Source organism: Orycteropus afer, unplaced genomic scaffold (assembly GCF_000298275.1).
Source record: "Orycteropus afer afer isolate SDZICR_OR568_19922 unplaced genomic scaffold, OryAfe1.0 scaffold00266, whole genome shotgun sequence".
Classification (NCBI taxonomy): Eukaryota; Metazoa; Chordata; class Mammalia; order Tubulidentata; family Orycteropodidae; genus Orycteropus; species Orycteropus afer.
In genome coordinates this window covers 2,771,836-2,794,255 of record NW_006921853.1, presented here as the reverse complement: position 1 = coordinate 2,794,255, position 22,420 = coordinate 2,771,836, and the positions used below count along the sequence as shown (strand labels likewise).

The window sequence follows — 22,420 nt, the reverse complement described above, 5'->3', positions numbered from 1 at the left end:
CGCGCCAGGCCAGCTCGCGCCCTCTCGCTTTCCTCCAGCCCGCGAGACCCCCTCCCCTTCCGCCTCGCGGCGCTTCCTCGCGCCGCGGTCTTCACTATCCACCCCCAACACCGCGGGGCTCGCCCCCCCCCCCGCCCGCCAACGGCGGGTCCCTAGCTTCCCAATTCCCCTCGCTTCCCGCGCCCTCCGGCAGGGGCCTAGTCCCGGACCCCTTCGCTCCCTCCCTTCCCCCTGATTCCCCTTCCGGACGCTGCCATCATGTTGAAGCCTCAGCCGCCACAACAGACTTCCCAGCCTCAGCAGCCGCCCCCCACGCAACAGGCCGTGGCCCGTCGACCTCCCGGGGGCACCAGTCCTCCCAACGGCGGCCTCCCGGGACCGCTGGCCTCCACCTCGACTTCCCCAGGGCCTCCCGCGGCAGTTTCCCCTTGCCTAGGGCCTGCTGCCACTGCAGGGAGCGGGCTCCGCCGGGGAGTCGAGGGCATCTTGGCGCCGCAGCCGCCGCCGCCGCAGCAGCATCAAGAAAGGCCAGGGGCAGCTGCCATCGGCAGCTCCAGGTGAGGAGGGGTGGGCTTCCGGGCGGGGGTACGGAGGCTATTAGCAGGAGGCGGCGGCTCTGTTCCAGCCCGGTTGCCGGCGCCTGAGTACATCTGTGCCGGGCGAGCGGGGCCTTAGCTTGACTACCTTCGGAAGACGCCCGAGGTAGTGGTAGACCTCCCGTGAAGCTCGGGGGTGGGTTCCCTCAGGTCCTAACAGGTTGGAGGCAAATGGTCCCTGGGAGGCCATGGGACATTTAGTGGCCGGGCTAAACTCTCAGGGCCTAGTCAGGGCTTGGGGATCAAGCTTTCAGGGGAGGCGGGGCACACCCCTCCAATACCGTCGGAACAGGGAGTTGGGGGGGAAGAAGAGGTGAGTGGGGTACCCGGCTCCATTAGCACGAAGGGTCTGGCGGTCCCCGGCTTCAGCCAATGGGGAGTCAGCTGTGGGAAGGGGTCCCCCGCCGTAGCCAATGGAGGGGGACGCGCGGCCCACAGTTTGGCCAATGGGGAGGGAAGGACTTGGGAGCGGGTTGCTACCGCCCCCTTCCGGGTCTGGCCAGTAGGAGGGGAGCTGGGTGGGCGGGGGGACGGAAGAAGGGACGACTGGGAGGACTGCGGGCCGGGAACCTCTAGCGCGCCTGCGCTCTTATGTACGTGCGCGCGGATGCTCTGTCTCTTGACCCAGGCGTTCGCGTGTCCCGGGTAATACATTGGGCAGAAGCTGGGAGTGTGCGTGGAGTGGTGCCGGACTTCCCAGTCGGTTTCTCGCTGGTTTATGGAATTGAGGGTGGTGATACACGCAGGCGCAGTGGTTTCTGGACCCGGGAGGGGGCATTTTGAAGAGGCCCATGGGCCTTAGTGCGCAGGCGCAGACCGGGCGAGGCCTCCCGGTGAATGGCTTTTGCGGCTGCGCTGTCCCCCAGCCCCGACAACGGCCCCCCCATCGCCCTCTTCAGTCGCGGGTTACATCAGCCATCGAGGAGCGGGATTACTGGGCTGTTGGTGACCTGCCACAGTTGGTAACGGGCTGAATGGGTAATGAGGCCTAGGAGGTGAGGTGTGGAGGGGGTGCCCTCCCTGGGGTTGGGGCGTGAGGCTGTTTGGAAGGTAATGTGCCTGAAGTAGGTAGTTTCAAATCCACACTCTCCGAGCTTCCGCCTTTATGTCTGGGGTGGGTTATTGGTTATAGAATACTGTGTGTAGCATTGGTCTGTCGGGACGGATATAGCCCTCTGCTCCTTGAAGAAAGTGATGAGGTTGTGTTGAATTGGCTCTTCAGAGCAATGACAGCTGTTGTTGAGGTCTGTGTTACCGGTATTTGGAGGCAATGTATTACTGACTCTGATGCCCACTATTTTCTGTGTAAGGTGAGAATTTGGGTATCTCGTTGATAAATTAAGGCGCTCTGGTGGCCCAGTGCTTAAGGCATTTGACTACTAACCAGAAGGTTGGTGGATCAAACCCACCAGCCACTTCTGGGAAGAAGGGTTGGGCAATCTTTTTCTGGAGCGATAATGCCTCAGAAACCCGAGGAGGGGTCATTCAGAAGGTCAGCAGTTCAAACCTACCAGCTGCTCTACGGGAGGAAGATGAGGCACTCTACTTTGTAAAGATTTACAGTCTTTTGTAGCTTAAATCCACATCTTTACTTTGTATATAGGAGCTCTGGTAGCATAGTGCCTAAGGCACTTGACTGCTAACCAGAAGGCTGGCGGTTCAAACCCACCAGCCACTCCTCGGAAGGAAGGTTGGCAATCCTACTTCCGTAGTGATACTGCCTCGGAAACCCAAGGAGGGGTCCCTATGAGTCGGGGCCGACTTGACGGCAAATAACAACAACAACAACTTTGTATATGGTTCTAGGATACCAGGCCCTTTGAAATTAATAATGTAAAGGAAAATTAAACAGACTTAAATAACTAATTTCTTGATTCTTTGCCTTATAGGGGACAAAGCACAGGAAAGGGACCCCCACAGTCACCGGTGAGTGCCTTTCCGCCCACTAAGATACAAAGACCTAAAAGCCATGTACATAGGATAAAGGGTAGCACAGTACAGAGATAGTAGATGGGCTCAGAATGCCAGGAGACCCAGCACACACAAGATGGGGGCAAGTATGAGCATTGAGCATGACGATTTAAAAGGAAAGTGAAGTGGGGACCAGCCACTCCTCATTGTTCCCTTCTTTGTCACTGACAGGTGTTTGAGGGTGTCTACAACAATTCCAGAATGCTGCATTTTCTTACAGCTGTTGTGGTAAGTGGTACCTAACTCCTAAGTTGTTTGAGACTGTTATGAGTCAGTTTGCTGCAGATAGAGACTATATTTTTCTCACTCTCCCAGGGCTCTACTTGCGATGTAAAGGTGAAAAATGGCACCACCTATGAAGGTATCTTCAAGACTCTGAGCTCAAAGGTCAGTGGCGTGGGAGGAGGAGAATGAAGCAGATTTATTAAAGGGATGAATTGAGTGATATTGGGCAACAGTATGACTCTGTTACTCATTTATGTAGGCCTGTGTCAGACTAATGCTACATACAAGCAATAAAAGACATGGGTCTGAACAAATCTTGGCACTTTTAATGTTAAAATGCTTAAATTTTAGAATGGCAAATGTTTAAATTTGAGGCTTTTGTTAAGTCATATTGTTGCCTTTACATTTCTGCATACTGACCATTGGGTGTTGGGGAATGGGTGCTTTTGTAGTTTGAGCTAGCAGTAGATGCTGTGCACAGGAAAGCATCTGAGCCAGCAGGTGGCCCTCGTCGGGAAGATATTGTGGACACCATGGTGTTTAAGCCAAGTGATGTCATGCTAGTCCACTTTCGAAATGTTGACTTCAATTATGCTACTAAAGGTATTGTCGTACACCATTATAGACCTGTTTTGTGTGTAGAGGAGAGAGGACAGTTAACGTGCGGGTGGAATGTGATGGCGGCTTCTTTTGTTATTGGTTTTGGGGGGGGCGATACGCCTTGGGTTTTTTTTTTCCTTAAAAATGTATTTTTATTTGTAAGATGTAATGTGAATTACAGCCTGTGTTGTGGTTGTTCACCTCCTCCTGCATACTTAGTTTTCAACTCCTTGGTCATTTTGAGCTATTGAGGTTAGGCTATTTATGCTGCTCTCTCCCTAACCTTGGCAGATAGTATATATAGTTTAAACCTGGATTTTCTTAAAGTTTTCTTTAGTTCTGAACTCCTTGTAGTGGGGGAAGGAAAGATAAGTATTATCTGGTTCCTGATATGTTGAATCTGTCCCACAGACAAATTCACCGATTCAGCCATAGCCATGAACTCAAAAGTGAACGGGGAGCATAAAGAGAAGGTGCTGCAGCGCTGGGAGGGGGGCGACAGCAACAGCGATGACTACGACCTCGAGTCTGACATGGTATAGTCTCCCTCTCCGAGAACCTGAGGGCTGGTGACTCTGCTGCTAGAATGTGGGTTGTTGACACTGAGGTCGTGATTGGGGAAGGAGGAGGAAAATCCTTATTGTTGCCTGTTGGTTGCAGTCAGATTCTAAATAAGTAAAATCAAACTCAATTCCATTGAGTTGATTCTGACTCACAGCAACCCCCATTGGGTTTCTGAGGCTGTAAATCTTTACGGAGGTAGATTGCCTCATCTTCCTTCCATGGAGCAGCTGGTGGGTTTGGACCGGCAACTTTCTGGTTAGCAGTTAGATGCTTTAGGCATCTACCAGAACACCTTTCCAAATAGAAAGGTATAGAAGAATCACGAAACTATTTCCTCCCACTATCCCTGAGTGACAGGTATTAATATTTGCTTCAGATCACTCTATTAACAAATTGTAGGTAAGGTCGAGCATTATTTAGGTCCGTTAGCTTTACGAAAGCAGCTACTTTGAAGCACTTGATATTTCTCTGGCCAGTATTTCATACATATGGATATTCGTGAGTGACTGTATTATTGTTGTGATGTTTAGTTTACACTAGGGTTCATTTTTCTTGATTAACATTTGACATTGATATGTAAGTCTAGTGCATTGCTCATAACTATTGTACAGTGTTTTATTGCTGTATGTACACACTTACGCACATACACACCACACTGTTTATCCTAGTCCTTACTGATTAGTGTTTTATCCATTATTTTGCAATTAGAAATAATGTGTTAACTTTCAGGTGTGTATTCCTGTGTACGTGTGCCAGAGCTTCTGTAGGATAAAAACCTGGAAATAGATTTATTAGATCTTAGGACTTCAGTTTCATTAACCCACTGCCATTGAGTTGATTCTGACTCATAGCAGTGGGTTTCTGAGGCAGTTAATCTTTACGGAAGTAGATTTCCCTGTCTTCCTTCCATGGAGTGGTTGATGGGATTGAACTGCCAGTTAGCAGTCAAATGCCTTAGGAATTACACTACCAGAACTCCTTAATTTTATTAGTTACTGCCAATTTGTACAGCAATTGGTGGTATTAGTTGATAGTCCCACCAGCTCTGTTCTGTTTTACACTCTTGCTTTCGTCACATTTTTAAAGTTTTTCAGTTGAGGAAAATGGCATCATTATTGCTTTATTGTTAATTATTGCATTATTGTTTAAATATTTTCCCTTCTCCCCCTAGTCTAATGGATGGGACCCCAATGAGATGTTCAAGTTCAATGAGGAAAACTATGGTGTAAAGACCACCTATGATAGCAGTCTCTCTTCTTACACGTGAGTATCTTGGTACTTCCAGGCAATGCAGTTCAGGGTGTGGGGTCACTAACAGAAGGCACAAGTTTCTAGGCGGAACACAGCATTTACTTGTGCTTTTCTAGGTGCCCAGGTTGCCCTCCCCTGCTCACGGTCTGCCTTATGAACTCCTCACTCAAAGGTTTTCTTTTACCTTTTCCTGATTCCAGGCCACTTTATGGGTAGAGTTACCTGTTTCTTTGACCATCCTTGTCTCTTCTCTAGAATTGAAAGTATGTTTGCTTATATTTGTAGCTAAGTTTGGCTCAGACTTGGAGAGATGCCTTGGTTCCAACTGGAACCCAGTGGGTACCCGTGAGATAGGTGCTTCAGTTGTTAAAGGGGGAGATGCCCACATACCTGAACTGGGGCTAGAACTAAAAGAAATGTTTTCTCTTTTTCCCATCTTGTCCCCTGGCACCGGGATGGCTGTGGTCTATGTGGCTTCTCTCAGGGTGCCATTAGAAAAGGACAACTCAGAAGAGTTTCGTCAGCGGGAGCTGCGCGCTGCCCAGTTGGCCCGAGAGATTGAGTCGAGCCCCCAGTACCGTCTGCGGATTGCCATGGAGAATGACGATGGGCGCACTGAGGAAGAGAAGCACAGTGCAGTCCAGCGGCAGAGTTCAGGGCGGGAAAGCCCCAGCCTGGCATCCAGGTAATGACTGGGGACAGCCAGGACCATTGAGTCTTGCTGTATGGGTCACAAGCTTTGTACACTGTTGTTTAAGAACATAGATAAAGACTAATATGTAGTTATTTTCCATCTTTCTTTGGGAGATTAAAGCCTAGAGAGGTTGAGTAATTTACTCAGGGTACCACGGCTAAAGCTCATAGATTTAGGGGGAGAAAATCCCTCTCTCCTCTCTCTCCCAGGGTTTTGGTATATGGTTTTTTTTTTTTTTCCTTTTTTTTTTATTGCACCCGTATGTATTTGTTTTTTTTCCCCTTTACAAAATGAAGGCAAATTCTCATAATGTTGTGAAAGCTGCATCTTTAGTTAAGGTTCTTGGCTTGTTAGTTCAGGAATGGTAGAATTGTGGAACACTGGTCAAAGTGATTGAGTGAGGCTTGACGTAACATAAGGTCATAAGCCTGTAGCCACAGAACGTTTAACCAAGACAGATTGTCAGGTGGGATAGTGAAAGAAGTTAGAGCCAGGGTTCGTGTGTGTGTGTGTTAGGGGGTGGGAATGGAGGGTGGACTGCAAAAGGGAGGACTTCATCTTTAAAAAATGGGTGGGTTTGTGGCTACCTGGCGTTACTTGAATTCTCTCCGCAGGGAGGGGAAATACATCCCTCTTCCCCAGCGAGTTCGGGAAGGTCCCCGGGGAGGTGTTCGATGTAGCAGTTCCCGAGGTGGCCGGCCTGGCCTTAGCTCTTTACCACCACGTGGTCCTCACCATCTTGACAGTAGCAGCCCTGGTCCAGGTTCTGAGACACGTGGTATCAATGGAGGTGAGTTTTGTGGAGCAGACTTGTGGGGGGCAAGTACAGTAAGAGGGTGGGGCACATAATTGAAAAATAGGATTTAGATGAGTTGGAAGGATGGTGCATTGGTGGTAATATAATAGCAGGTACTCTGTCTCTTTTTACCTCGTTTATTTTAAAAAAAAAAAAAAATAGGCCCTTCCCGCATGTCCCCTAAGGCACAGCGGCCTCTGAGAGGTGCCAAGACACTGTCTTCACCCAGCAGTAGGCCTTCTGGAGAAGCTTCTGCTCCACCTCCTCCTGCAGGTAAAATTTCACCAGTGGTGGTTGAAGATAGAAGGGTAGAAATTTATAGAGGGATGTAGATGTGCCAGTTGCTAACTGCTGGAATGGAAGACAGTTTCAAATATGAAAGATGATTTGGGGAGGTGGTGTAGGTTTATCCTTTGGGGAAATAAATTTTTAGTTTCTTGAGTGCAGGTTGTAGCTGGCTGGCAGATGTCTTTTGTTTATAGAGTTAATGATTTAGTTGCCAACATTCTAAGATAAAGAAGTCCTAATGCTTACTGTAGGAGCTCTGGTGGCGTAGTGCCTAAGGCATTTGACTGCTTACCAGAAGGCTGGCGGTTCAAACCCACCAGCCACTCCTCGGAAGGCAGGTTGGGCAATCTGCTTCCATAGTGATACCACCTCGGAAACCCAAGGAGGGGTCGCTGTGAGTCAGGTCCAACTCCACGGCACATAACAACAAGTACTTACTGGTTTTTTTTTTGAGATTCAGAAAGTTCTGCCAGCTTTGAACCTCCTTTCTGAAACATGGCTCTGGTTGGCTGCACTGAGTCATGGCTGCCTCTGGAAGCCTTCTAGTTTGTCCTGGTGCACAGGAGCCGTTCCACCTGTTGTGTACCTGTCTTGCCTTTTCGTCTGTCTAAGCATTTAAGCTTGTGAACTTGCTCACTATATAAAGATGTTTGGTGCTAACCTAGGTAGATGCCCTGTGCTTGTTGCTTATCGACCAGCAGTAACCATCGTACAGCTCTCCCCTTTCTTCCAGTGGGCCGGATGTACCCTCCACGCTCTCCCAAGTCTGCTGCCTCTGCTCCAATCTCAGCTTCCTGTCCTGAGCCTCCCATTGGCTCGGCAGTGCCAACTTCTTCAGCTTCCATCCCTGTGACATCATCGGTTGTGGATCCTGGAGTAGGTTCCATTTCCCCAGCTTCTCCAAAGATCACACTGGCCCCCACAGATGGTAAGAGCCAGATGACTGGGGACTGTGGGTGGTGTGAACGTTGTTCTGGACGGAAGGACCAGGTCTGTCTCTTCCTGCCCAGTGAAAGAACTCACAGCCAAGGAGCCTGGGAGAAATCTGGAGCCCCAGGAGCTGGCCCGGATAGCTGGGAAAGGTGAGGGTGCTTTGTTTCCCACCCAGGTGTAATGTCTCTTTGTTTAGGGGGCATTTGTTTGTTTAATTAGGGAGGTTGTTTAAGAAGCAGGCGCTATTGCCCCTTTGGTTCTAGTTCGTTTTTTAGGTTGTCCTAGCATTCTCTTATTTTTCTCCTGCTTTCTTTGTTCTCTGCCTGTTGATACTATGTAGCCACCTTTGAGGCAGAAATACGTATTTTCTCCTTTACTGCTGTTTTCTTGTAGTCCCTGGTCTTCAGAATGAACAGAAACGATTCCAGCTGGAAGAACTGAGAAAGTTTGGGGCCCAGTTTAAGGTGAGAGACAGAAGTACGGGAATGAGGGGATGTGAGCAGGGGGAGGAGGAGCAGGGGAGGTGACTGAAGCAGCAGAGGGTTAGGAAGGGGGTGGGGGTGCAAGGGGGGCTCAAGCAAGGGCCAGACCAGCGGGACCTGGGTCTGGACTAGAGTACTACATGTGCGTTCTTCTCATTCCAGCTCCAGCCCAGTAGTTCCCCTGAGACCAGCCTGGATCCTTTTCCTCCCCGGATCTTAAAGGAAGAGGCCAAGGGGAAGGAGAAGGAAGCTGATGGTCTGTTGACTTCAGAACCCATGGGGTCCCCAGTCTCCTCCAAGACGGAGTCCTTACCAGATAAAGAGGAGAAGCCGCCCCTGCCACCAGCAGGAGGCACGGAGGGGCCAGAGCAGCCCCCACCGCCTTGCCCAAGCCAAACCGGCAGCCCTCCAGTGGGTCTCATCAAGGGTGACGACAAGGATGAGGGCCCTGTTGCTGAGTAAGTGGGATGGGGACTGGGTGGATGTCAAAGGTGGGGAGTAAGCCATGAGGATTTACTTTCTCATTTTTTTTATAGACAAGTAAAGAAGTCAACATTGAACCCCAATGCCAAGGAATTCAATCCTACAAAGCCTCTGCTGTCTGTGGTGAGATGGGACGGGAGGATATGGAGTTTGGGTTCTGTGAGGAACGCTTTGGAAAAGGGGGTGTTAGGGCAGTGGAGGGGAGCACTTGCCTTCTAGCTGCCAGGCAGTGAGAGAAGACATGGTGAAAGCTTAGACATAGCAGCAGTTGGGCTGGTTGAGGGGACATGGAGATAGGGATCCTGACTTGTCTGACAGGTATTTATGGGTTTCTCCCTGGGACTTTACATTGGTTTAGGAAATAGTTCACTGACAGTATTTGGAGCACAGGCTTCAGTCAGGCAGATTGACTTGGCTTGAATCCCTGTACTTAACAAACTTTGTGGTCTCAGATAAGCTACTGAATTTGTCCTCTCAGTTTCCTCACCTGTAATTTGAGAATGCCCATCTCATGGCGCTTGATGTGGGGTTTCTCAGGATAAAGTATAGAATGTCTTTGGTGCATAGCACTCTGTGAATGCTGGCTGCTGTCTTTACAGGCATGGAAGAAAATGATCTAAAAAGTCAAAATACCATTCTTCCTTGTCTCTCACAGAACAAATCCACCAGTACCCCAACTTCCCCGGGGCCCCGGACTCATTCAACTCCTTCCATCCCGGTGCTGACAGCAGGCCAGAGTGGGTTATATAGTCCCCAGTACATCTCCTACATACCTCAGATCCACATGGGGCCAGCTGTGCAGGTAAGAGACTGGTTGGGTACAGGGTGAAGGAGTGGAGTTTGGTAGGGCCAGCTGGGGAGCTGGGTCAGGGTTGGTTTCCTGGGCATTTGTGAGCAGGTGCTTCAGCCTTACCTGAGTCCTTTCCCGTAGGCCCCTCAGATGTATCCGTATCCTGTATCCAACTCTGTGCCTGGGCAGCAGGGCAAGTACAGGGGAGCAAAAGGTGAGCAGGGGCAGGAGGGGTGCCCGGCAGGGCTGCCCACAGCCTCCTGGCAGATGGCACTGGAGCTCTGCACTGTTTTTCCCCAACCCCCAGGGTCCCTGCCCCCCCAACGCTCGGACCAACATCAGCCAGCCTCAGCCCCTCCGATGATGCAGGCTGCCGCCGCTGCTGGCCCACCTCTGGTGGCCGCCACACCCTATTCTTCCTACATCCCCTACAACCCACAGCAGTTCCCAGGGCAGCCTGCCATGATGCAGCCCATGGCTCATTACCCCTCACAGGTGACTAAGGAGGGTAGAGAGCCCCTGCTAAAGATCCCTACTTCCAGTAATGGGGGAGCAGGGGGAGACAGGCAGTGTTCTGTGGGGAGCTGGCCAGCTTAGGATTGTTGTCATAGACTTGGACTTCAGTCATGGCTCTTGGGTCACTGGTGGGACCTATAGCAAGTCATTGAATGTCGGAGGCTTAGTTCTCACCTCTCTACAATGTGATTAAGATGGTATCTACTTGGTAGAATTATTAGGAAGTTTGGAAAGTGGTGACGGGGCTGCAGTTGGGCTGCGTATAGGTTGATTGGCCAGGGGACATGCCTCCAGAGTCCTCAGCTTTGCCAACTGGTTTTCTCTCATCCCACCAGCCGGTGTTTGCCCCCATGCTCCAGAGCAACCCACGCATGCTGACGTCGGGTAGCCATCCCCAGGCCATTGTGTCATCGTCCACCCCTCAGTACCCTTCTGCAGAGCAGCCCACCCCCCAAGCCCTTTATGGTGAGTTCTGCTGTGCCGCCTCAGCCCCACCCCCTTGCCTCTGCTCTGGGCTGTGCTCCTTGGCCTTTTGATGTGCTCAGCACTGGTTCTCTCTTCCTCTTTCCTGCTGCAGCCACTGTTCACCAGTCTTATCCACACCATGCCACGCAGCTCCACGCCCACCAGCCGCAGCCGGCCACCACGCCTACTGGGAGCCAGCCGCAGTCCCAGCACGCGGCCCCTAGTCCCGTCCAGGTGCCTGCCATGGGGGATCTGAGAGGTGGAGGCAGTAATGGGTGACTGGAAGAGAGTTGGTCACCCCATTGCTGGGGGAGGGTCGTGGTCACTGGGCCTGGATATCAGAGGAGTGGGTAGCACTCACCCTTCCCTCCCCCTGACAGCACCAGGCGGGGCAGGCCCCACACCTGGGCAGTGGACAGCCACAGCAGAATCTGTACCACCCAGGGGCCCTGACAGGCACGCCGCCTTCTCTGCCACCGGGACCTTCTGCCCAGTCCCCTCAGAGCAGCTTCCCCCAGCCAGCCGCTGTGTATGCCATCCATGCTCACCAGCAGCTGCCCCACGGCTTCACCAACATGGCCCATGTCACCCAGGTAGGAGCCCAAGGGGCCTGCTTCCTCTGGATCTGGATCTGGTCGTGAGAATAGGAGTTACGGGCCTCTCCCTTCCTGGGGGTGCGCTGTGCTTGCTGCTCCCTGACCCTTGGATTCTCAGAGCCAGACTCTGCTTCTGTGGCACTCCCAGCTCCTTTCTGTTTTCTACAGGCCCATGTCCAAACTGGAATCACAGCAGCCCCGCCCCCTCACCCTGGGGCTCCCCACCCGCCCCAGGTGATGCTGCTGCACCCACCCCAGAGCCATGGGGGGCCCCCCCAAGGCGCAGTGCCCCAGAGCGGGGTGCCTGCACTCTCAGCTTCCACACCCTCACCCTACCCCTACATCGGACACCCCCAAGGTGAGCAGCCTGGCCAGGCGCCTGGATTTCCAGGAGGAGCCGATGACAGGATTCGTGAGTTCTCGTTAGCTGGGGGAATTTGGCATGGAAGAGCTGATGGGCTGCAGGTGGGGCAGGATGCACGGGTTCTGGGTGGGGAGTGAGGGGTCTTGGAGGCAGGGCTGTCCCACAGGGCGCCCGCCGACCTGCACCTGTCTGTGAAGTATGTAGGGTGGGCAGAAGCCACAGCCGCCGCCGCCAGGGGCTTGCTCCTGGCTCTGTCCTTTGCTTCCCTCCGTCCTCGCTCAGTTGTGATCCAGCAGCCCCCCTCCCCACTGCCTCCCCAGCTCTCAGTGACCCCGACTGTCTCCTGACTTAGCCGAGGTAAGGTCAGCGCAGCAGACAGGGCCAGGCTGGGGTGTGGGGGGCTGAGCTGGGCACACGAGTAAGGGCTCTGGCTCACTGGGAAACAGCGATTGATCTGTGCTTCTGACAGTCCCAAGAGACACCCTGAGGAGGCCGCTCCTACCCAAACGCACCCCCACGCCCCACGCTGGATGGCATTGGACAAAGGGACGGCTGCTTGGGTTCTAATGCTCCTGCTCTCTTCTCTTTCCCCTCCAACCAGTTCAATCTCATCCCTCCCAGCAGCTCCCCTTCCACCCCCCGGGGAACTGAAGATTGTCCTGGCCGCGACCTGAGACCTCCATGAGTGGAGGGAAGAGTGATCTAAGTCTCTTCCCCCAGCAGCTCGGACCAGTCCCAGCCCCCAACCCACCTCTCCCCCTGGGGAAGCTGGGGAATTCCTGCCAAGCACCTTGAATGGGAAGGGCCTTGAAGTGGGCAGGGTCAGGGCCCAGCGCGGGTGGGGGGTTCCTGCTCTGGCTCTGCCCATTCCTACCCATCTAGCCCTCCCGTCCTCTCATCTATCCCTGCTGGAGACAGAAGAGCTTTTATTTTCTATTATTTATAACTTCAGACTTGGGCCCCCTGTTCTTCTTCCCCATTAACTTGAGTGACCTGCGTGAGAGAGACAGACAGACATGCCCCACAAGGATGGTTGGACAAGGACTTTTACTTTTTATTACATAAAAATATTTAAAAAAATAAAAAAAATAAAATTTTAAACTAACTTAACCTGCCTGTAGTTTCCTCTCTGGAGAGCAGGGCAGGGCCACAGACAGAAGCCTTCCAAGGACTAGAATTCTCGAGATCGTGGATGTTGGGCATCAGGGGCCTTCACTTGAGGGGATGGTGGAGCCCAGCAACTTCGTTTTCTCCCAGGGCTTTTTCTCGGTGTTGGCATTGCATTGATCCTGCCGTGGTGCTCCTTCCCCTCCATGTGAAAACTGTTCCTCATGTCTCAATTTAGGACACAGTGAACCAGGTCGGGCTTAACGCTGTTCATTTGAAAGCGTTTGCCACACATAACCTTTTCAAGACCAAAATATTTTTTGTTACCATGTATTTTCAGTAATTGAAGGCATTTTGAATGAAATGGAAAACTTGGGAGGTAACATGTACTGCGGGTCTTTGGTGCTGTGGTTGGTAGGATGAGGGCCATTTCTTCAGATTCATACAGTTATACATGATCCCACCCCACCCCAGTAGCAGCAGACACTAAAACAGATAGAAATTTGCCACTGAACCCTAGAAGCAGGAAAATGTTAGGTGGCCACTGTCCCACAGGTCATGAAAGCATTAATGTTCTGATAATGTGGTCACAGGTTCTGGATAACCAGATGGCTAAGAGTACATGACATGAGTGCTCACCGAGCCAGTTGCCAAGATGAGGCAGGGTGGCAGGACAGGATGTTGGTGTCCTTGTATGTGGAATGGCGAGAACATTACCTGGTGTGTTGTGCAGTGGAAAGTGGTTATTTTATCTGGGACCAAAGCCAGAGAAAAGTGGCCAGAACATGGCAGAAAGGTATTGGGGAAGAAGTCTCAGGGTGTGAGGATATGAAACTTGGCAAGTGGGGAGAAGAGGTAGGGCCATGGAGTGGGGTCTCTTGACAAATGAGAAATGGGCACACTGCTGCGTGGTAGCAAGTTAGCTGCTGAACCAAGCAGGGTTAAGAGGCCTACAACAAAGAGCTCTTGGAAGGAAGATGGGTCTGGGGTTGAGGAGGGCAGGAACACCTTTGGGGTCTGGGGTGTTGTCAGACACAGAGTACAGGGAACAGTGCAACTGCAAGTATTACTAAGTAGTCCTTTTTATGCTTTGAGGAAGGATTGCAGGTTATAATTATTTCTAAGCAGAAATCAGAGTTGGAAGGGAACTACCCTTCATCCAAGTAGAACCTTCCTATGAAACGGATTCCGCTTGGGACACTGAATTTAAGACAAACTCACTATGTTACTGAAACGATGCTTTCTGCAAAGTTCGTTCTTAAGTCCTGCTTGTTTCCCTCTGCTCATGGGTCACAGGTCAGGACCCATGACCCTTCCTCCTGGCTGCTGGTCATTGGGTTATCCTGGGTGTGTTCGCTGGTCAGCGGCCGTGCTTGAAAGGCGTGCCGCTGAATCCCCACAGATGATTTCCTGTTTTGTTTGGAATCTCCACTCTGGCTAGTCTGCCTCATTTCATGTCTTTTTTTTTTTTTTTTTCAGTCTACCAGCATTTTGTTCCTTATTTGCCAAACAGCCTTTTTCTTAATTTTAAATCCCAGTAGATGTTGGAAGGAAACCCTTCTACCACCTCTCACCCGGGCTTGGAGTTGGGGTGTAACAGTGACTGGTCAGTCCATCAGGGAGCACTGCAGGGCCCTTTAAATTGCTAAGATTAGGTAGCTAGCAAGTAGCTCTTACGTGTTGGGTTTTAAGGTAAACAAGATAGTCCCCACTCTTAAGAGCTTAAATGGGTAGCTAGGTATTAACAACTTGGTAATAACTACTCAGAGAAAATAAGGTGGACTCGAGCCCATGCTGGCTCCAGGTGACAGCCACATCATTTTCTAAGAGCTTCCAGGATAGTTCACAAACATCTTGCTGAGCATTTCACTAGATAATCAGCCACACACTGCTTGCTGGGCTAGCTTTTTCCTTTGGCGTCTCTCCCTAACTCAAGTTGCCATAGCAGTGATACACCTATTGCTGGGTATATCAATTCCTACTCATTGCAACCCTATTTACAGGGTTACAGAGTAGAACTGCCCCATAGGGTTTCCTAGGCTGTAATCTTCACGGGAACAGATTCCTGCATCTTCACCGCCATGGAGTGGCTGGCGAGCTTGAACCACCCACCTTTTAAGTTAGCAGCTGAATGCTTAACCAGTGCACTATAGGGCAGCTTTAAAAAGCCATCAGGGGAGTTCTTCCACCCTTCACCATAGAGATGAACTCTTCAGACCAGAGACATGAGATCGGTTAATACGCCTCTACATCTCCAGCTCCTGGGCTCCAGTTCCCTTTTTGAATTCCTTGTCCTCTTCAACTTACACAAAGGACACAAGACAGGCTTAGTCTACTATTCACAGAACAGTTTATTGGCCCACTCCAGATGGCAGGCCACTCCTCTGAATAGGGGAAGTGTCAGTCTAGCTGTACTTTCCTGCTTTGACAAGGGCTGCAGTTTGAGCCTTGGGGGCACCAGAAGCAGGAAAGGGACAACTGGCCAGGGTAGCCCCGAAGCAGATGCCGAGCAGAGGTCCATAGACTCAACTCCACTTGAGGTTCTTGTCCTCCTCAGTCAAGGCCGGGGTGTCAGTGACAAGGCCAGTGCCAATGGTACGGTTGCCATCTCGCAGGGTGAAACGCTGGCCCTTTTCTAAGATCATCGGCTGCCTCAAAATCAGGGTGAGCTTCAGGTCCTCCCCAGGCATGGCAAGTTCCTGGAGGAAGAGAGGGATTATGTCACAGGTGACCAGTGTGCCTTGCCCTCATCCAGTAACTAGGCTGGCTACCATGGAGATGGAGATTTGTAGGGCACGTCAGGGTGATGACTGTTGCTAGGAACAGCTTGATCCCGGCTGTCAGGCAGATTCAACAGCATATGCAAAGGCAAGAGAGCATGAATGGGACAAGTGATGATCAGTGTTCCCAAGGTACGATCTTGAGAAAAAATGCTGAGGAAATTTGGGATTAGGCAGGTTTCTAAGTTGCAGAACTTCTCAGCCTTCATATGCTAGGAAACTCCAATTATAAGAGGACCCTTTCCCAGGAAATCTAGAGATGCATGCTGGTTTAGCTATGCTTTTAACCCACTTCAGCCTCGGACATATGGGTAGACTCACTCCCTCTAAATCCACTAGTCTCGACCCTTCCATCTACTAGTTTCACCTACATTATTAGCCAGCCTCTGCCTGATGCAAGGAAATCAAGTCACCCCAGTTGTCATCTTCTATCTGCACAACTCTATGAACAAGGCAGAGTTGATATGACTCCTTCCCACTTCCCTATACCCGCATACCTTCCCTGGAGGCAAGATGACACGACAGGCCATGTCCCAAGTCAAGGAGAACATGACAGGCATGAAGTGGGATACAAAAGGTTTGTGGCGGCCACCTTCCTCCTTGCTGAGGATGTAAACCTGGAGAAGAGAGAGCAGTGAGGGTGGAGCTGGGCTTGACTGGAAGTATGGCTTCTATGCAAGAACAGTTTGACTTAGCCCTGCCTGCCATCACCTGGAGCCCTCACCTGGGCCTCCACCTTCTGATGAGGTTGGATGGAACCTGGCTTGGCCATGACCAGACCACGCCTCAGGTCCTCCCGCTTCAAGCCTCGGACCAGTGCCCCGAGGTTATCACCTGCCTCTGCCCTATCCAGGCTCTTGTGGAACATCTCAATGCCTAGGAAGAAAGACAGACAGGAGGGAGAAGGGACAAGGGAGGCACATCTGGGGCAAGGAGAAAGTACGAGGCGTCTACAAGGTAAGAGGTCAGCCTGGAATCGGTCCCTGGGTCCCAAGGCTTCCTGTACCTGTCACTACAGTACGAATGTTCTTGCTGTGTCCCAGGAACTCGCACTCGTCTCCCTTCTTCAAAATGCCATGCTCCAGGGTCCCTGTCACCACTGTGCCCCTGCCTGGGAGGGAACAGGAGAGGACATCAGGAACCCTGAACTACTGCTGGGAGCGGGGGTCCAAACAAGCATGTTCCAGTCCTCACCAGGGATAGAGTAAACAGACTCTACAGGCAGCAGGAAAGGCTTCTCCAGGTCCCGAGTGGGCACTGGGATGAAAGTGTCCACCGCATCCAGCAGCTTCTGCACCGACTTCAATCCTAGCTCAGGGTCACGTTGCTGGGAGGGGAAGTGACAGGACTCTTGAAATTTCCATTCTGCTTCTTGTACTTACCAAGCACCACTCACTCCCTGCTTTCTGAACCCCCTCCTCACCTCCAGGGCACAGAGGGCGGAGCCCACGATGACCGGAGTCTCCTCCCCTTTGTAGCCAAACTCAGTGAGCAGTTCTCGGATCTCCAGCTCCACCAGCTCCACCAGCTCCGGGTCCTGGACAGCATCTGCCTTGTTCACATACACGACGACATGCTCTACCCCGATCTGCAGATGGGAAAGATCTGCGATACTGGCCAGCGTGACACAAACCCCACTGTTTCCCGTTCCAACCCACCAGGTGTCTGAGTACCTGTCTGGCCAGTAGTAAGTGCTCTCGGGTCTGGGGCATGGGCCCGTCATTGGCTGCCACCACCAGGATGCAGCCATCCAGGGGAGCAGTGCCTGTGATCATATTCTGGGTGGGAGGAGAGAGGAAACACAGCCTAGTTCAGGGACCTCAGCTCCTTCTCCACCTGGCCAAGATAGCAACTGAGAACTAAGGCACACATTTCCCTTCCATTTCCTCACTGCCCACCTTGAGTAGTCAATGGCCACAAATCCATGATCTCAATCTCCTACATCTCAGTATCTTAACTTCCTCCCCTCAAGCCCGCCATTTATCCCGACAAAAGCCCTCTCCCTCCAGGCCCTCAGCAACCCTCTCACCTTCACGTAATCCGCGTGGCCTGGGCAGTCTGTGTGGGCATAGTGGCGGGCCGCAGTGCTGTACTCCACGTGGGCCGCATTGATGGTGATACCGCGGGCTCGCTCTTCCGGAGCGTTGTCAATCTCCTCGTACTTCTTATATTTGGCTCCACCGCCCTCCGCTAGAACTGGAGCGAGGAGAACAGGCCTTTCAGACACGTTCCAACGCTCCAGGCGGGGCTCAGGCCACACCCCTGAGCCCCTCCCACCTACACAAATGAATCTGGGAGGATTCTAACTCCCTCTCCCTCAAATCTGTAACTTCTTCACCAGAAGAAAAATTCAAGGGCCTCTAAGTCCATCCCCGCGACTTCTCCAGGGGAAGGTCATTCAGGGTCCCCCCAGTTCGTGCATCACAAAGTTTTTCATGTTTAGGGGAATTCTGCATGTTCCGTTCTGCCTGCTTGAGTTCTGGTTCCTGGGGCCACATGAATCACGTCCACCAGCCACTTTCTTGGCTGCAGGTCCTGCCTATAGATCGGCGGTACCGTACACCCCCATCCCATGCCTGCTCACTCTTGGTGATGGCGGCAGTCAGCGTGGTTTTGCCGTGGTCCACATGGCCGATGGTACCCACGTTCACATGAGGTTTATCGCGTACATAGGTCTTCTTGGCCTCCACGGCCAAGCCGCGGCACAAAAGGGGCGGTGCCGGGGCTTTTGGCGGCCGCAACAGACCCTGCAGTAGTGGAGTCGGGCCGGCGCCAAGACCTGCTGGAACAGAGGCTTGGACTCAGGGCGCAGGCTCCAGTCCGGCAGTCCCCGGTGCACCCTACGTGTCCCCGGGCCGCCACTGCCCTCCCTGCCCCCTCACCGCAGAAGCGGGGCATCACGCGCAGCAGGGTCGTGGCCGCCATTGTGGTCGTGCTGACGCCCCGGGTACCGCGTACCGGTAGCCCTCGCTTGCAACAGGGAAAGGACACTTACGGTTGGAAATCACTTCCGACGGAAGTGAGGGCCGAGGGGGCAAGTCTGGGCCCCTCTAGCCCTTAGTTTCCATGGCTGTCTCGGCCGACTTCCGGAAGCGTGGCAAAGGACGTCGGGAAAAGTGCTAGGGTCTCGGGGGCGGGGAAAGATGGAGGTTCCCCTAATGCACTCGAGCATGGCCGGCTGAGGGGATATGTATTTTTCTCAGGCGGCGCCATAGATAGGGACGGGCAAGGTGGAGCGCCCCATAATGCACCAGCATTATAGTCTCGGGGTTACGGGGATTGTAATTTTCAGAGCAGAGGGTTTAGTGTGGAAATTAGGTAGGTCCGCGCCGGGTCCAGAGGGTCCCGGCCAACGAGAGGCAGAGGGGGCCCTAGCCCAGACTGCTCAGAAACGCCCCTGACCCGGCAGAAAGAAGTCCCAAACTCCCTGGATACCGAGCCACTGCGCGGTTCTGGCAGCCTCCGAACCGCACTGGAGGTAGGACCGGACCCTGGGTGCCTTCCGGAGCTAGGGCTCAAGTGTAATCCTTGTCTCCACTGATGCTTTATTGTCTTACCTATAAAATGGAAATAATAGTATCCACTCAGTAGGGAGATCCCGGCGTTTGGACGTGAGAGGAAATGAGTTGGGCTGGAATCGGGGCGGAGGCTGAGGGACTTGCAGGTCGTACAACCCCGGCTCCTCAAAACCTGCCCCCTCCCCCAGCCCTGTAGTGCCTAACCTCATGGCGTCAGAGCCCCGAGAGAAGGCCTTGCCACCCGCTGCTGTAGCCCTTCGGTGGCCCAGGGAGAAATTCCCCTGGTCAGCGCCCCACCGCCCACCCCATTTTACAGATGACACCGAGGTTGAGGAACAAGCCCGAATCTTGTTCCTGGATGTGTCCCTAGCGCCAAGCACAAGGAGAGGTATGTAGTGAGTGCTCAGTCAATGTCTGTTGACTGATTGAATAAGTGTTAAGGGTAGTAAATAACCTTTCATGTTCACATCTATCATCTCATCACAGGTTCTCGACATCCTCCTGAAATAATAGCAGCTGCTTAACCTGATGAACGATTCTGACACTCACCACATCTATGACTCAGTAGACAGTGTTTGTTTCTCATAGATTCCTTGATTTCTGTCTTGGAGATTATGACTCAGTGGAGTTGGCACAGACCGGCAAACTATATAACACACACACACACCCCTCCTCCAGAGGAGGAGCTTGGGGGAGGAGTCAGAACTACATATGCTTTTTATGTATATCAAGCGTTGTGTACTTGTTTCATTTTGGTTCGGTGTTCCTAAGGTTACCTGATGAGTGGTCGGATCTGTTATACCCCCATTTTACAGGTGAAAAAACTGAGGATCAGGGACATGAAGATTAAACCCCCAAAACTCCAAAAATCCTAAAAACACGTGCACTTCAGCATGGCCCACTACCATTATTTAGCTGTCATTTTACAGACTGCTCAGATGAAGTGAGGAATTTGCTAGGACTTTTCTCCTTCTGGCCCTCCAGCCCATCAGCTCTGCTTAGGAAGGGCTGGTGTAAGCATACAAGTGTTTTCTTTGTCCCCTTCCTGTTCCTCAGTCACTCCAATTCTGGGAATTTATCCTAAAATCCTGTTGGCCTTTAGGTGATAATGTAACCAATGGTTTCTATTTTAGTAGTGCTGTATTTCTTTTTTTTTTTTCCAGCTCCCCTCCCACTTCCTTCCCATAGTTATCTCTTCCCTGTGTCCTTCCCTCCATGCACTCCTGTCTCCTGAGCTATGTCCATGAATACACTGCCCTTCTATTCTCCCATGATTATTGATCTCTCCAAGGAGTGTATCTACCTAATGTAAATTTTCAGCTCATATGCCTGTCTTTTGTTTAGCTGGAAGCCATGGGAGTGGGTTCAATTCCAGACCTGAAGGGCAGCTAGGGTGTATTTCTTTTTTAGCAACTTTTGTTGTTATGTGCCTCATAGCGACCCGTCCTTGGGTTTCCAAGGCGGTATCACTACAGAAGTAGATTGCCCAACCTTCCTTCCGAGGAGTGGCTGGTGGGTTTGAACCAACAGCCTTCTGGTTAGCAGTCAAGTGCCTTAGGCACTATGCTACCAGAGCTCCTAAAAGTTTGTAGCAGAGGATGGTTTCAATCCATCGACCTCTGGGTTATGGGCCCAGCATGCTTCCACTGCACCACTCTGCTCATACTTTTTAATTAGCAACTTTAATTAGGTATAATTGACATACAGTAAATAGCACATAATGAACAATTTTATAAGTTTCGACACATCTTTTTGAGCCATGAAAGCATCACTGCAATCAAAATAATGAACATATCTATCACTTGCCTCCAAACATTTTTTCCTGATGCTCTATAATCCCTCTCTCTTGCCTCTCCCAATTTCCCACCCTCACATCAGCCCTTAGGCAATCTCTGGTATATCTTCTTTCATTGTGTATTTATGTTGTTTCTGTCACAAGTGCATTTAGTAATTTTTTTTTTAATGTTTAAAATTTTTGTGGTGTTCCCTCCCCTCCCTTGTCTACCCCGGGTAACCAACAAAGAAAGTTTCCTTCCATATATAAATCTTGCCATGAGTTTTTACAATAATGAACTAACAACAATATTTTTCCTTCGGTGATTGACATATTTCACTCAGCATAGTGTCCTCCAAGTTCATCCATGTTTGCGATGATCAATTTTTAAAAAAATAATAATGGTGTTTGGTGAAGGTTTACACAGCAGTTGAGATTCCCATTCAACAACTTCTGTTGTTGTTATGTGCCGTCGAGTCGGACCTGACTCATAGCAACCCCTCCTTGTAAGACACTGTTAGTGACACTGTTCAGTGATTTGGTGACATTCTTCACAGTGCGGGAACATTCTCATTTCCGTCCTCGCTGTTCTGTTTGGTGCTTTATTTAATGTGTTAATACACATTTTTGGAAAAAAAATGGCATAAGTAAAATATTGAGACTGAAAAATTAATCAATTGAAAGAACAGTGTTTGGTAAATAATATGAGTGGTATATGGTGAATTTTGGGGAAAGTGGTACATAAATGACTGAAGGCAGAGAAACACAGCACAAAGAGTCCTAAGGAAGAAAAATTTTTGTGTAGCTGTTGAGTAGCATATTCTATAATAGCGAATGGATCAGTCAGGAATCTTGATTTACAGATAACAGGATTTACCTTGATTGGTTTAAGCAGAAGAGGAATTTATTAAAGCGTATTAAGCATCCTACTTTGGTGAGTAGCGACTTGGGTCTTAAAAGCTTGCAAACAGCCATCTTAGATGCAACAGTTGTTCTGTTATCTGGATCAAAGAAAAGTGAAGAAAATCAAAGACGTATGGAAACCATTAGTCCAAGGGATTAGTGGACCATGGGAACCTCAGCCTGCATGACCCTGAGACCAGAAGAACTAGATGGTGCCCAGCTACCACACTGCCAACCATTTGGGAAGGGATCAGATTTGGAGAACCTGGATAGAGTGGGAGAAAAAAGGGGGACAAAACTCAAAATCATAAAAAAGACCAGGCTTACTGGTCTGATAGAGACTGGTGAAACCCCCTACCCTTCAGGCCTAGAATTGTTCTCACTCCTGTGGCTTAACTTCCAGCCAAACAAGTGTCTGAGATGAAACCAGGTCAGTACTCTCCTTAGAACAATCAACCATGGGAGATCAGAAGGGCAGTATTTGCTCAGAGAAAAAGCTTACAAGGCAGGAATGAATGGGAAAGAAGGACACAGTGAAAAGGCAACCACAGGGACAAAGTGGAAGAGAGCTGTTACGTTGTGAGGATTGCAGTCAGTGTCAAAAAAACAAAATGGGTATAAATTGTTGAATGGAAAATGAATTTGTCAACATTCACCTAAATAAAAAGAAAAAGACTTACAGATTTCTGGGGAGGGCTAGAGACATGGCTCTCGAGCCATAGGA

The 22,420-nt window shown here is 50.9% G+C and overlaps 2 protein-coding genes and 1 non-coding gene across 3 annotated transcripts; 1 reads left to right on the top strand and 2 right to left on the bottom strand.

Annotated features, from left to right (window-relative positions):
- Positions 1 to 258: 258 nt before the first annotated feature.
- Positions 259 to 12,288, top strand: ATXN2L (ataxin 2 like). The gene is made up of 23 exons (XM_007950184.2): positions 259 to 557; positions 2,486 to 2,522; positions 2,739 to 2,795; positions 2,883 to 2,954; positions 3,245 to 3,395; positions 3,804 to 3,928; positions 5,128 to 5,219; positions 5,692 to 5,892; positions 6,516 to 6,691; positions 6,860 to 6,970; positions 7,719 to 7,913; positions 7,996 to 8,067; positions 8,312 to 8,382; positions 8,563 to 8,858; positions 8,937 to 9,006; positions 9,539 to 9,685; positions 9,815 to 9,887; positions 9,981 to 10,168; positions 10,525 to 10,654; positions 10,767 to 10,888; positions 11,035 to 11,247; positions 11,419 to 11,608; positions 12,239 to 12,288. The coding sequence occupies exons 1-23, from the start codon at positions 259 to 261 to the stop codon at positions 12,286 to 12,288; spliced, it is 3,138 nt and encodes a 1,045-aa protein (XP_007948375.1).
- A 2,958-nt stretch (positions 12,289 to 15,246) lies between these two features.
- Positions 15,247 to 18,426, bottom strand: TUFM (Tu translation elongation factor, mitochondrial). Its single transcript, XM_042782231.1, has 10 exons — positions 18,384 to 18,426; positions 18,086 to 18,280; positions 17,531 to 17,697; positions 17,175 to 17,279; positions 16,925 to 17,089; positions 16,696 to 16,828; positions 16,508 to 16,612; positions 16,226 to 16,377; positions 15,999 to 16,118; positions 15,247 to 15,420 (listed from the first exon to the last, which is right to left on the bottom strand). The coding sequence occupies exons 1-10, from the start codon at positions 18,424 to 18,426 to the stop codon at positions 15,247 to 15,249; spliced, it is 1,359 nt and encodes a 452-aa protein (XP_042638165.1).
- Positions 18,427 to 20,608: 2,182 nt separating this feature from the next.
- TRNAM-CAU lies at positions 20,609 to 20,680 on the bottom strand. The gene has a single exon. It is a non-coding gene; the product is annotated as a tRNA-Met (tRNA).
- Positions 20,681 to 22,420: the final 1,740 nt, after the last annotated feature.

Excerpts from the sequence above, each read along its gene's own strand:
- ATXN2L (XM_007950184.2), top strand. The coding sequence starts at position 259 with ATGTTGAAGCCTCAGCCGCCACAACAGACTTCCCAGCCTCAGCAGCCG. Across the intron at positions 5,893-6,515 it reads AGCCCCAGCCTGGCATCCAG|GGAGGGGAAATACATCCCTC; the intron begins GTAATGACTGGG and ends TTCTCTCCGCAG. Across the intron at positions 10,169-10,524 it reads TGGCTCATTACCCCTCACAG|CCGGTGTTTGCCCCCATGCT; the intron begins GTGACTAAGGAG and ends TCATCCCACCAG.
- TUFM (XM_042782231.1), bottom strand. The coding sequence starts at position 18,426 with ATGGCGGCCACGACCCTGCTGCGCGTGATGCCCCGCTTCTGCG. Across the intron at positions 18,281-18,383 it reads CGTGATGCCCCGCTTCTGCG|GTCTTGGCGCCGGCCCGACT; the intron begins GTGAGGGGGCAG and ends CTGTTCCAGCAG. Across the intron at positions 17,280-17,530 it reads GCCACGCGGATTACGTGAAG|AATATGATCACAGGCACTGC; the intron begins GTGAGAGGGTTG and ends CCTCCCACCCAG.